This window comes from Halichoeres trimaculatus, unplaced genomic scaffold (assembly GCF_033239565.1).
Source record: "Halichoeres trimaculatus isolate MK-OKI-2021-1 unplaced genomic scaffold, fHalTri1.1 fHalTri1_scaffold_9, whole genome shotgun sequence".
Classification (NCBI taxonomy): Eukaryota; Metazoa; Chordata; class Actinopteri; order Labriformes; family Labridae; genus Halichoeres; species Halichoeres trimaculatus.
In genome coordinates, this window is record NW_027437188.1 from 16981726 (window position 1) to 16995000 (window position 13275).

The window sequence follows — 13275 nt, forward strand, 5'->3', positions numbered from 1 at the left end:
ACCTACAAATTCATCTTCTGTTTAATTCAAAACGTTAAACAGCTCTTTGTGTGACCCTCCATACATCAATAACAAGCAGGCAGCAGAATAGACAATCCTTCGTTTTATTCCAATTATGTGTACAGTATATCACTATAGGAAGCTTACACAGTATATGCGGTAATCAGTCAATAGCTTATGCTCAACAGTGTACAAGAACCCAGAGCATTTCACTTCAGCTACCAAACAGCATTATTGCGTGAGACAACATGTTGAACAAGATGCTTCAATGGGCCACACAGGGTCCACTTAAATGTCTCTAGGATGCAAAATGAGCATTCATGACCTCAACCAGGACCGACCACAAGGTAAAGGCCTGATGCTGCAGCTGCTGTTTGTCGTCTTTTTTTATCAAGAGTATTTGGGTTATTACTTGGGCGCTAATAAAGATGGAAGACATTCTCTGTGAGAGTGAGAAAAATGAATAATGCAGGATTTGCTCTGGAAAGTGAAAGAGAAAATCAGGATTTACTCTCCTAAGCTGAAATATTCATTAAAAGACATCTTCAATAAGGCACCACACCATTCGTCTTCATGTTAATATCAGTGGTGGGCCTCTTTGGCTCATCAGCATTCCCCCTCAAAGCAGGCAAACACATCTCTGTAGATTCATACACAGATTCAGGCAGCAACCACTACTCTGATCGCTTACATGAGAAGTTACATAACACCAGCAAACAGTTAATCATAAATGCGATATGAGGCTTCAGCGTGATATGCAGGGTTAGATTATGAAAGGTGAACGAAGAGCTTAATCTACCTGCCGCTTCATTTGGATTAAACCCTCCAGTAATGAAGTCATGAAGTCTAACAGTCTAAGCTCAGGATTCCTGCTGCAGGGGAAACAGTTTTCAACAAGACAGCTTTATTCTCTGATCCCCTTCTGTCTTCCTAAAATAGTGCACACTGTCATGCTAATGGCTTAACAGCTGAAAGAGGAATGGAACTCCTCTTCATATTTGCATTTTTGACTGAAATGGAGGAAGGGTTTGGTGCTGTTTCCATCTTTACAGTCAGATGTGAAAAGGTAGATTTAACACCCACATTTCAATGCTGCTTCCCATGCAGCACGTCAGTGACCCCTCACTTGGATGTAACTTTTTTCACCACAACAAAACAGTTGGTCATGTAAAGATTCAGCGACAATCAACAGAACTTTCCAAAATAAAACAAGTCATTCAAAAATTCAGAAACATTTTAGGCTAAACATACTCAGCTTTACAGTTACGAAATACAAAGTTAATCATAAAATCTATTTAATATCTCAAGTGTTCTGAAACCACCTGGAAAGACTCACTAATAATACATAAATATACTGATATATTGCTTTGTTTAGGACATACTACTCAAACATTTTGTCAAACTTCTGATAGCTGCAGCAACTTGACATATTTCACTTCAGCCGTAGAGGAAGGCTCTATTCAGAGACTTTAGTCACTGACGCTCAGATACATCATGGCTCAAATAGAGACCAACCTTCACACAACTCAGCATACAGCAAAAATGTTTAAGTTAATCCAAAAAGTCTTTAAGAAGTAAAACAAAAAACACAGTACTGGGATAATGAAATTATTTAGTTTGAGACTTCATTTCTGATTCTTTGCTCCTTGGTTATAAGGCAGCTGTTACAGAGGGGGAGCAGATGAACGCGTGACCAACAACATAAAATTGTTTTCCTCCTAAAAAATATGTTCTGTAAAAGTTGAACTGCTATTTTCTTGTGCCAGGGGCTATCACAAGCCACGTTGTCGTAAGACACAGCTCATGCTGAGCCTGTTGTCCTTTTATTGGCGGCACACAGACGCAGTCAGAGTGTGCTGTTTGATGCTGCTACCAGGGATGTTAAAAACAGACAGATGGGATCAGTTTTAAGAAAGAAACAAGTCCTCCAGTCATGTTCTTGTCTGCCCATTTTTTCCTGAGGTGAAAACAAACACCAACACAACAACCTTGAACACAAACGTAAAGAAGTTGTAGTTGCCTTTTGTGTGTGTTTGTGTGTGATCAGTACAAACTACACCTGAGAGGATCACATGGTCAAACAAGTCAGAATCTATTGTCACTTAAGTGTTGCCTGTTTACACAAAACACTGCTAACAGTTTGTTAGCAGCATGCGTGAGCTTCATTGTGTTTTCTCCTGTAAAAATCAGACGCTATAAATGCTGGGTTGTTCACTTCTCTCGATCAACAGTCGTCTAATCTTTGCTCCACTTCATATGGGCATCTATAAAGGATTACTGAGAAGAATGTTATATCATGATGTTCTAGAGACTTGAATATGTAAGCAACAATGAGACATGAAAACTTGCTATTTAGCATTTAAGAGATGTTTGCAAGTACAGACAAAGGTGGGCTAAAATCTTTAAGTTGTTGAAAATGTATTTTTCTCATTTTTATTATATCATCAAGCCTGGAACAAAGTCTATTCATCAGTTTGTAAAACTGGAGAGGTGTGGTGAAATATTATTTTTAGTCTATATAGTGATCTGTTTCCAGGTATTTCTTAACCAGTGGCTAGCTTGTTTACAACGTGGAAATCTAACAGATGCTAATGTGGCTACATTAACCTTCAATAATACCTTACACACTGACTGCAAACATCTCGTGCTATTAGCAGATCCTGTGGAAAATAAAGTGTTTCCCTCATATGGTGTTTCCTGAGGTGGCGTTGTCAGGGTGTAAGTATGATCAGCGGTAGCAGAGATAAATCTTCAAGATAAGTAATGACTTTAAAAGACACTTATTCAGAAGTGTCTTTCACACAGAAAATGTAAAAAAACAACAACATAATTTTGAAGAAGATAAATAACTGAAACATGAAAGTGATGTCATGCTGTGGTTGATGACTTCAAGAACTCATGTCTGTCTGCCGTTTCAAAGTAACAGGATTCCACTTCTTACTTTTCTTCACATGTAGGACACACACAGACGCAAACACCACATAAGATATTTTCAGCTGTGCCTCAGTCAGGGGCCACACAAACGTTTGGTCACATGGTTGATTTACGATCGGCCTTGGAGGGTCACAGTTGGTTGGGCCACACCACAGGGCCCAAACTAAAACGGCTGCTACCATGTTCAAACTCACCATCACCACACGTCTAAAAGGGGTTGCTGTTTAATAAGGCCCCACAGTATACTGAGCATGTGACACCAATGTAAACAGATAGTTTCACTGACTTCATTTAAGACTGACTTAAAGTGACATTTACTGAGTTTTGCTTTGTTAGTAGTTTGAGAATATATCAAAGTTCATATCTAAAAAAAGTGTCACTGATAATGTTACATCATTTAAAAGCTAAAACCAGCCTCTGTTCAGTCAAGGTGCAGGACAATAGTTAACAGCGTTTAACAGTCTGACAGAAGATAATCATACAGTGGTAAAGCTGCAGTCAGAAGCCCAGGTCACAGCTGCTGCCTAATCTGCTTTTGTTTCAGCAGCAGGGGGCGCTGCAGTTGAAGAAACCAGTCTAGAAGCTTCCTCCTGGGGCTCCACTGGCCCCTCCCCTCCTCCCTCCTCATCCTCCTCCTTCTCCAGGCCCAGAGGAGGCTGTCTCTGTGCCACTGTGTGCCGGGAGCGAGCCCTGTGCCTTCGAGGGTGAAGGAAGAGTGCAGGGTCGGGCATGGCTGTGGGCTCTGCAGGGCCCATCACTTTCTCTATGGGAACACACTCCCGGGAACGCTCCACCCTCAAAGATGCCCTCGCACTCTTACGTTTAGGTTTGACCACAGGGGAAGAAGGAGAGCCCCCTGATGGCATGAGTGGAGAAGAAATGGAGTTCTGCTCAGCACCGTACTGAGCCCCCTGGCTGTTTGCTCGGCTGAGGAGTCCCTGCCTCTGCTGCATCCGCTGGTGGTGTAGTTTCTGCCTGGCAGCGTGCAGCTGGAAGGAGAGGTATGCGGCTGTCTCTGTTTGTTTCTGCAGCTCCGTGTTGAGGATGGTGGAACAGTGGCTGCGGCGTTTGAGCTCCTCCAAGAAATGGCGCTCTTTTTCCTTGAGATTTGCTCTGAGGGCTCCCACCAAAACCCCCTTGTGACCCAGCTCCTTACAAAGCTCGTCTAAGGTACATTCCCGCTCAGCAAGGCGGTTTTCCACCTGCCGACATCGGGCCTCCAGGAGCTCTTCTTCCTCCTGTAATTCTGACAAAGAGATAGAAAAAAAACATGACAGAATGAGCGGTCAATTTACAAATCTGTCAGGCTTAAATTCAGAAATCTTCACACTGCAAAACATGACATCTTATAAAGCGTTTTGTCTTATTTTATTTTAAGTAAAAATGGTCTTATTATACTTGATTTAAGCCACATCCAACTGATTAGTCCAAGAAAATGTCTTGTTTCAAGTTATTTAAAGACAAAAATGAGGTCTGAATTGCTTGTAATAAGTCAAAAAAATCTGCCAATGGAACAAGAAAAATGTGCTAAAAAATTGCTTGAACTACAATAATGTCTTAACATAAGTAACTTTTTGCTTGCTCCATTGGCCGATTTTTGGTGAAGTGAATGTGGCTCATATTATGTCAAAAAAGACATTATCTAATGACAAAAAATACAAAATCAATTAGTAAGATTTCAGTTTTTTCCCGTGCAGGTATAGCTAATAGACTAGATACATTTGAGAAGAGAAAGGGGTAAACAAACCAGCACAGTGCACTTATTGTTGTTACTGGAGGAAGTCAATGTGTTGCTGACTTCAGCCAATGAAACACTGCACTCAAAGCTCAGGCTGGTTACATTTAAAGAAATCAAAAAGTTTACTGGTTAAATTATATGATAAAAAAACAGTTTTATGATTTTAAAACACAGTCACTTTAAGAAGATGAATGACAAAATAGCTCCTCTTAAATTAAGCCAATACATTTTGGGCCCCTCCTCTGTAGAATGGCAGTGGTCACACCTCTGCCCCCCCATAAACTGATAGAGCAAAGATCCAAGTCAAAGGGTTGTTACACAACAATGGTTTTAGGATGAAACACAAAAGTATTGTTGCATGTCGGCCTCTCATTAACAAGAAAATGGTGCACTGCAAAAACTGAAATCTTATAAAGTGTTTTTGTCTTGTTTTCAGTAGAAAATTCCTTTTAAGACTCAATATGAGCCACACTCACCTCCTCAGTTTAGAAAAATGTCTTGTTTCAAGTTATTTAAAGACAAAAATGAGGTCTGAATTTCTTATAACCAGTAAAAAAAAATCTGCCAATAGAACAAGAGAAAAGTTACTTGTATTAAGACATTATTCTAGTCTCAAGGAAATTTTCAAGCAATTTTTTCTTGTTCCATTGGCAGATTTTTTTACTGGTTACAAGCGATTCAAACTAGGGATGTCCCAATATTACATTTTCACTTCCGATACGATACTGCAGCATTGAGTACTGGCCGATACTGATATTAATCCGATACGATATCAGCATTAAACATACATACTTTTATTACTTATTTTGTAGTATGTCTGTCATGTTAGAAAAGGCTTGATTATGTGATATTATTCAAACAAAGAACAGTAGTCAGCAACAGTAGGTATGAGGAAAAACTGACCCATTTATTATTAACCATTAGGTAGCAGAAATATTCACATTAAACATAAAAGATACTAGTAATTGAATAAAATAATTAATTAGAAGACCCAGAAAATAACCTAAATAAATCAAATAAAAACAGCAGGAGCAGGGTCTGGAATGGACTGCTTATATCGGAGATTTTAGATGCATTCCGATACGATACCGATATTTGTTTTTTTGCTGATATCGGACCGATATCCGATATTAATATCGGACTGGGAAACCTCTAATTCAAACCTCATTTTTGTACTCTGATAACTTGAAACAAGACATTTTTCTGGATTGATAAGCTGAAAGTGGCTCATATTGAGTATAACAAGACAATTTTAACTTAAAAAAAGACAAAAACACTTGATAAGATTTCAGTTTTTTGCAGTGTGGCTTAGCCGACTTTGAATGGAAACTTTCGAAAACTGCCTCCACAGTGGAATTTTTTTTAAACACTGCAGCCACCTATGCCATGTAAACAGTAAGCTGGAGTTCCTCTGCGTCATGCGTGAGCATACAACAGTACAACAGTATTGTTGTTAGGATCGTCGTGGACAACCGTGTTGTGCTTGTGCTGCTGAATCTGCTGACTTTCTTTGCATCTGTTGCTCCACTTCTGGAAAAAAGCATTTGCCAACACGCCAGATGACAAGCCAAACTCTGCTTTGGTGGAGACCTACCAAAAGCCACTTTTGCAAAAGAAAGTTATAGTGCCCAAGACAGGCCTGGCATGCTTACTACAGTGTCCCTCAGCGTTTCTGTGAAAACACAGAATGTTTTCACTGTGTTTTTTGCGCTATGGGGTGAAATGTTGTTGTGTAAACGGGGCCTAAAATTGGTAAAGGAGTCTTTTCACCTATTGCAAGCACTTTTACAATAGTCACCCTAACGAAAGAAAAATATATTGCAGCATATTGGAAAATGTCATGTTATATATTAGGTAATATATTCCCATATATAAGAATTAGTATTCATATTTTCCCATATATTGCAATATATGGAAAGCGGCAATTATTTGTAGATTTTGCAGTATATTGCAATATATTTCATGAATATATAATATATTGTTTATGTGCCCTCAATATATTATTCCATGTATATCAAAATATATTAATAATATATTACAATACATTTCAAAATATATATTGGTACATATATTTTTCTTTTGTAAGGGCATATTCACCTATCACTGTGTATGATGCCCTGGTTGGCATTTCTGTTAACCAACATGTCTCCTGAGGTGCTCTGCTACACCAAATTAGCTAAGGGAAGCGAACATAATAAAACTCACACAACAGTCATTGAACTACTGATTCACATCAGACTTTTTTCTGTGTTTGGGAGGATTAAGTACTTTTACTTCAGGCCTCCCCTCCTCACAAACTGCCATCTCTCTGCCCAGGTCAGGTCTGACACAGAAAACTACTTATTGTTCCTTTTTTCTCTGCTCCTGAAGCCAACCCCTGCCCTCCTTCCTCCTCCTCTGGTGATATCCCCCTGAGGAAACAGGGGTATGGTTGAAAAAGTCAGGGCAGCAACCTCACGCTGACTGAGCTGCAGCTTGCCAGCGGAGAAGCAGATTACATCCTCAGAGGGCAGGCGGTGACGCCTCAGCCGGCAGAAATAGGTCAGGTTTGCTGGGTGGGAGAATCCCAAAGGATGGATAGAGGTTTGGTGAGTCCTGGAGGTGAGACTTTAAATCCTTGAATCCATAGAAAGATTAAATGTAATGATGTGCTGCATTGATCTACATTTTCACACACTGCTTTTCTGGATTATTGTACTCTGTAATCTTTCTGTATGTCTCGCCCCATGTACTGCACACTTCTATGTTCTCTCCTGCCTTCCTCTTATTCCCTCAATCCCCTTTCTCTCAGGATGGATCCTCTGAGGTTTTTAATAGTCTCAGGATTTCTGTCGCCTGTCACCACACCCAGATCTATCTCATATGCTAACTATAGACTACAGTATCTTCATATCCTCCCATAACCTCCCTCCCACTCACCTCCCCCATGTCTGCAGCTGACCGCATCCCTTTATCGCTCTTCTCGCTACCTCTCATTACCTCCTTCCACTCCTTCCACCTCCTCCTCTCACTCCTTTCCCTGGCTCCACATCTCTCTTGTTCTCAGCATAGTCTGTAAGTGGACACCCCCTCTGGGACAACCAGGGAAAAACGAGAGCAGGAAAAGAAAAAGAGGATGGATCAATTTGTCAGGGTGGGAGGGGAGAAGAAAATCAGAGTGGCCGGCAAGTATTGACAGATGGATCGGGGATGACCTGTCCTGGAAAACAAAAAGGGGAAAAACAGGAGATGGGGCCTAATGGCTGAGTAATGCAGCCACACTTGACTCCACAACATGTTCGTACAGACTTCTGACTTCTGTGTTTTTCAGTCTGTCTCTAATTCGTTGTGACAAAATGGTGCCTATCTCTGCATCCCTGCATCCAGACTCTTCAAGCTGTCCTGCTAATGTCGGCTGAGAGCTAAATATGTTGAGGCAGGCTGTCTTTTCTGAATCTGCATGTAGGAAAACAGATCCAAAGTGTGAAAAGAGCTAATAAACACAGAGAAACACAGCAAGACATTGCACCAATAATCTGGGCTGTGTCACACATCCTGAGGAGGGAGGAGGGTGGCTGACAGGGATCTTTTCCCTGGAGGTAGCAGGTTGTGCGGACGGAGAGAGGAGAAGGATGCAGGGATAGAGGGATAGAGGACTGGGGTGTGAAGCATGGATACTAAGACAAGATGGTGTGAGCGTGTGTGATTTGAAAGGCATATAGTGCTGGAAAAAACAGAGCTAGAATGGAGCATTGATTCCTAATGGAAGTGGATGAAGAAGATAAAAGTGGTTCAAGCTTGAAACTCGTTTTATGACATACCTATTTGGCTTCTGCCGGGAGGCTTCACCTTCAGTTCACTCGTTAACTCTGAAATACACAAGAGATCGACAAAAAACATGAACAAGCAGTAATGAAGGCATACAGAAAAAGATGACACATGATGTCATCTTATTAGAGATTAAATATAGACATCCTGTGGCGCTGAAATGTCTTATTAGAGCGGTGTGCTGACATTTTGTGTTTGCTGCTGCAGTTGGTTAACACAACAGATGCTCGATGCAGTTCCAGCACAATTTCAGTGACTGCATACATAATTTATGAGGCTAAATCTGAAACTTTACATCAAATACTGCCAGTCAGAGGCTTTGCCGGTGATGTTCTTTTACATTATTTGTCACACTCTGGAGAAAAATGTCTGTCACTGTAACACCAATAAAACACAGGGGCATTATTAGCATGAAAACTAGCTGTGTGTTTATTTCTGTTTGTTTATTCTGAAATGTTTTAAAATCTGTAAATGATTACAAAAGCAATAAAGTTGTCAAAGCAAAAAATCTGCTAACAAATCAAATAAACCACAAGCTGTACATAATCAAAAAGGGGTTAGATGGAGTTTTAATTTATTTTAACCTACTAACAGATCTTCTTTTCATTCTGAATGCAAAATTATCCAACTACCCAGTGCTCTCCTTTTTACTTTACCAGTTGACAATCTTTTGGCTTAATTACTTGAACAGAATTAAATTTCAGCTCTGCTTGAGCTCAGATTTAACTTATTATACAAAGCCACTTTCCAAAGTGAATTTGCATTTACTTTTGAAAGTTGCTTGAGCACACATTTACTTAAGGTTAAAGAGGGGCATTACGCTTTCTTATATTTTGAACATGGCTCTAAAGTAACAATGCTGGATATCCATACTAAATGTGTACAGACATTGAACATCTTTATATTTAGATTTTGTAGAAATCCCTGAATATGTCTGAAAACAGCTCAAAATGGTTGATTCTTAAAAGTTGCTAAATATCTCAACAAGATCTTCAAGAGATTTGCTTAAATAATGAAGTTATCACATAAGGATCTCCTGGACAGACAGGCCTGAAACACCAAGGTCTGCCAACAGCTCAGCCATTGGTAGGCATCCAGGGGACTGGCCAAACAAAGTGTTTCAAAATGCTTGTGAAAAAATGGGGATGTTTGGTTGTAAATCATGTAAAGCTTCTACAAAGTCTCAATGATACCCCCTCTTTAAGTCCGCTTCAACCCGACACTAGCTCAGCAGATGTTAAGCTGAGTTGACTATGGTACCAAACAGTGATAATAACTCTGCTTCGCAAACAGATTTGTGATGTCACAGAGATTACGTCCTTGTGTTCCACATTTTTTCCCCCATACACTCCTTCAACTTTCACATTGTCATCAGTAAATGTATTTACATTAATGGGTGACTACTTAAAATATCCAGAAAAGCTAGATGATATAGATGTTTCTTGTGGTGGTTTTCCGAGCTCTCTGTCCGCTATACAAAATGTGCTTGTCTGTGTGTCTATCTGCATGCACATGTGTCTGTGAATGCGTTGGGGCAGAACTACACTGTGTGCGAAATAGCATGAGGAGAAATGTGAACATGAAGGTACAACTGACATCCTGTCATGTAAATTAGATAAATAACATAAGGCTATTTAGTCTGTTAAATTAAAAAACAAGGTATAGACCTGATTTATGAGAGAGGTAACTTTAAATTGCTTTTAATGTGATCTGACGCTATATGGTAAATAAAATTATCTTAACTTTGCCATTGCTATGATCTAGGGCTGCACTGATCCGATCCAGTTATCTGGTATCAGCCTGATTTAGCCCCTCAAAGCTGGATCAGTTATCAGTGGGAAAGAATCAGTCTGAACTTGACACTAAGGCTAAACTATTCTTTAGTCTACAGGATATAAAATTTTAACATCAATACCCATTTCTGTAAGTTCTGAAGCTTTGTTTTAACCCAACTGCTGTTAAACATTTAAACACTTACGTTTAAATAAATATCATCTACAGTAATCCCATATGTATTCATTTTTGTCTTTTTCACAAAACATTAACAATCTTATTCCACAGTTGGGCATGCAGGCTATTAACACTGGTATCAGATCAGTATCGGGTACCCAAAGCCCAGGGACCAGTAAAAGTTGGATTGGTGTATCCTTACTTTGATCTTATCATTTCTGTTGTGAAAACCTCTAAAACCTAACATTTCTCTAAGAAGAGCTGCAAACCCAAACACATAGCAACCTTTGGATGCAGCAGACAATCCTTGTTATTCAATGTGAGCTTGGACTGATCCCTGACAAACTGAATAACACTTCACACAATGATTGTGGCACTCCTGGTTTTCTCTACGGCTTGACTCTCCACTGTTTTGCGCATTAATGGTGTTATTAAGGTGACAAACATTTTGTTATGAAAAGCTCAGCAACACTCATCTCCCAAGGGTGATTTCTCACAATATGTCTGGAAAAAAGACACAGCTCACTTTGATGTTTTGTATTGTGCAGTCTAATGGGTTCTTTGAGACATTTATGTGCTATGAAAACAGGCTCTGTCTAAATGCTGGAGTAGAAAATCAAAACAACTTTTATCACAGCCACCATTGTATGAGACTTTTTGCATCGTCAGTGCAGTCATGGAGCCAGAAGTCCCTGTGTGATTTGGATAATTTAAATATCACATGACATGAAATCTGGCACACTGGCAGCAGCTGCAGATACTGGATGGATTAAATCTCATTCCTGTGTTGTACAGAAACCAATGATTTTGAGAACATTGTTTTTTTTTTTTTCAGCTGGTGAGTGGTTGCCTGTGGCTGATCTGTGCCTGATAAAAATAGTTCAGCTTAAAGCCTCTGACAGGGTTGTAAGAGGTCAGACTGGTGGTCATGTCAGGTCTGTCAATCATGAAGACAGGCCACACAGCAGATAAATCTCCTCTGTCAGCTCCACAGTCAAACACAGGAACATGTTCTGGTGTACAAAGCTGCTAAAAGTACCTTTAAGGCAGTTATGCTATAAAATTTTCTTCTAAATTAACCACAGCAATTAAAAATGTTTCTCCTCACTCAGGTTTATGGGATATAGTACAGCTTAATGATTCAAAAAGTAGCTCTCCATCAATCCTGAAATCCTGTACTGGTTAAATAATGTAAAAAGTCATGAAAATATACAGTTTTTGAGGGAATATTTTTTGCATAGTCTAACAACAGAGATTGTGAAACTGCTTTCTTCTTCTCCTGCTCTCTCTGTCACACCCTTTCTCCTTCTTTCTGCAGTCAGCATGACACACCCACCCATGTAGCAGGCATGAAGAAAGACAAATAGAGGAGCAGGAGATAGAAGGGAGGGAGAGGAGAAATGGTATGGTATGGGAGGAGGCATCAGAAAAACAGACTCGCATGTTTCATGTACCCAGTGTAAAGATACGTAAATGACACGATGCTTTAAGAGCTCCTGCTCCGTATTAATGAGTCTCATTAACTGCCTCCAGAAGCCTCAATGATGTTAATTTAACCGTGGGCAATCAGCTTCAGGAACTATTTCTTGAGACAACAAACAGGACACGCAGACTTAATTGAATTTTCTTTCACACACAAAAAATCTAATATAAAAAGACTTATTTCATAAACAAGAGGATGAAAACTGATTTAGCTTGTGTTTGCAAGGAGACTTTATGCTGATGAGAAAACACACAATAAAGGTTGGTGCTCCAAAAAGAGAGCTGATATGCACAGAAACATTGTCAGCTCAACCTTGCCGTACCCTTCCAGGCTGCTCATTACAAACTTGGCAAACACCTTTCACACCTGAAAACTACAGTAGCCAATTAAGAAGGTGTCAGTGAGTAGTTTCCTTGACAACAAAAGACACTCAGAAAGTGAGGAAACTGACAGGAAGTCAAGAGGAGACTTTGGGATGCAGGTTTGACAGGTCGAGTCGTAGCAAGAAAGGAATCGCTAAGACGACAGACTAAGAAAAAAAGGCTTGCTTGCAGCATTTAACAACATCAACGGTCTACTGGAGGCTGAAAGGTTTGTTGGTTCATTATGCAGGATTTATCTCCCCCCTCTTACAGGAGAAAGGATGGTTCTCCAATGTGTCTTCTCAAATGTAAACATGGAGGAGGAACCATGATGGTCTGGGGCTGTTTTGCTGGATCCAGGGTCTCTGACTTTGGAAGGAGACACCCTCAACCAAAAGTACCCTCTGAAATGAGCCTAGTTGGTCAGAGGTTCATCCTACAGAAAGATACTGAGCCAAAAACACAAGTCCAAGCTCTACTTGAACTACTTAAAGAGTAAAGAACATGACAGAACGCTTGGAAACATGACACAGCAAGCACAGTCTAAAGACTTCAAACCTATCGAGCTAGTTTGGAATGAACTGGACGGACGAGTTACAGCAAAGAAACTGACAAACGCCCCAAATGTTTACTTCAATCGATTTTTCAACTTCGACTACCTTTGACTGATAGTGTAGATGAACAAGTTAGCCGATACTGTTAGTAAGGGAATACATTTAGAGTAAAAAGGCTGGTGTCTCAGAGAACTGTGTGGTGTCTGTCAAATTTATCTCCAACCTCCTGTAATGTCGTCCTTACAGGTCTGTATCTAAAGTCCATCAGGGAGCTGCAGCTGATCCAGAGCACTGCTGCACGAGTCCTTACAGCATCCAGAGGACAGCACATCAGCTCGGTTGGTAGATTATTACACTGACTTGCTATTTATCAAAGACGTGGTTTAAAGTACTGCCAAAACCTGTTCTACATACATAAATAAATTCATTAAAGCCAAAAAACAAATT

At 40.0% G+C, this 13275-nt stretch overlaps 1 protein-coding gene across 1 annotated transcript in view; it reads right to left on the minus strand.

Annotated features, from left to right (window-relative positions):
* Positions 1–2542: 2542 nt before the first annotated feature.
* ccdc92ba (coiled-coil domain containing 92Ba) overlaps positions 2543–13275 on the minus strand; it is a 14185-nt gene continuing 3452 nt past the window's right edge. The window contains exons 3-4 of the mRNA XM_074680391.1: positions 8473–8520; positions 2543–4180 (exon numbers count right to left, since the gene is read on the minus strand). Of these exons, the coding sequence (XP_074536492.1) occupies positions 3459–4180; positions 8473–8520 (770 nt within the window). The 3' untranslated portion in view covers positions 2543–3458. The remainder of the gene's footprint in view (positions 4181–8472; positions 8521–13275) is intronic.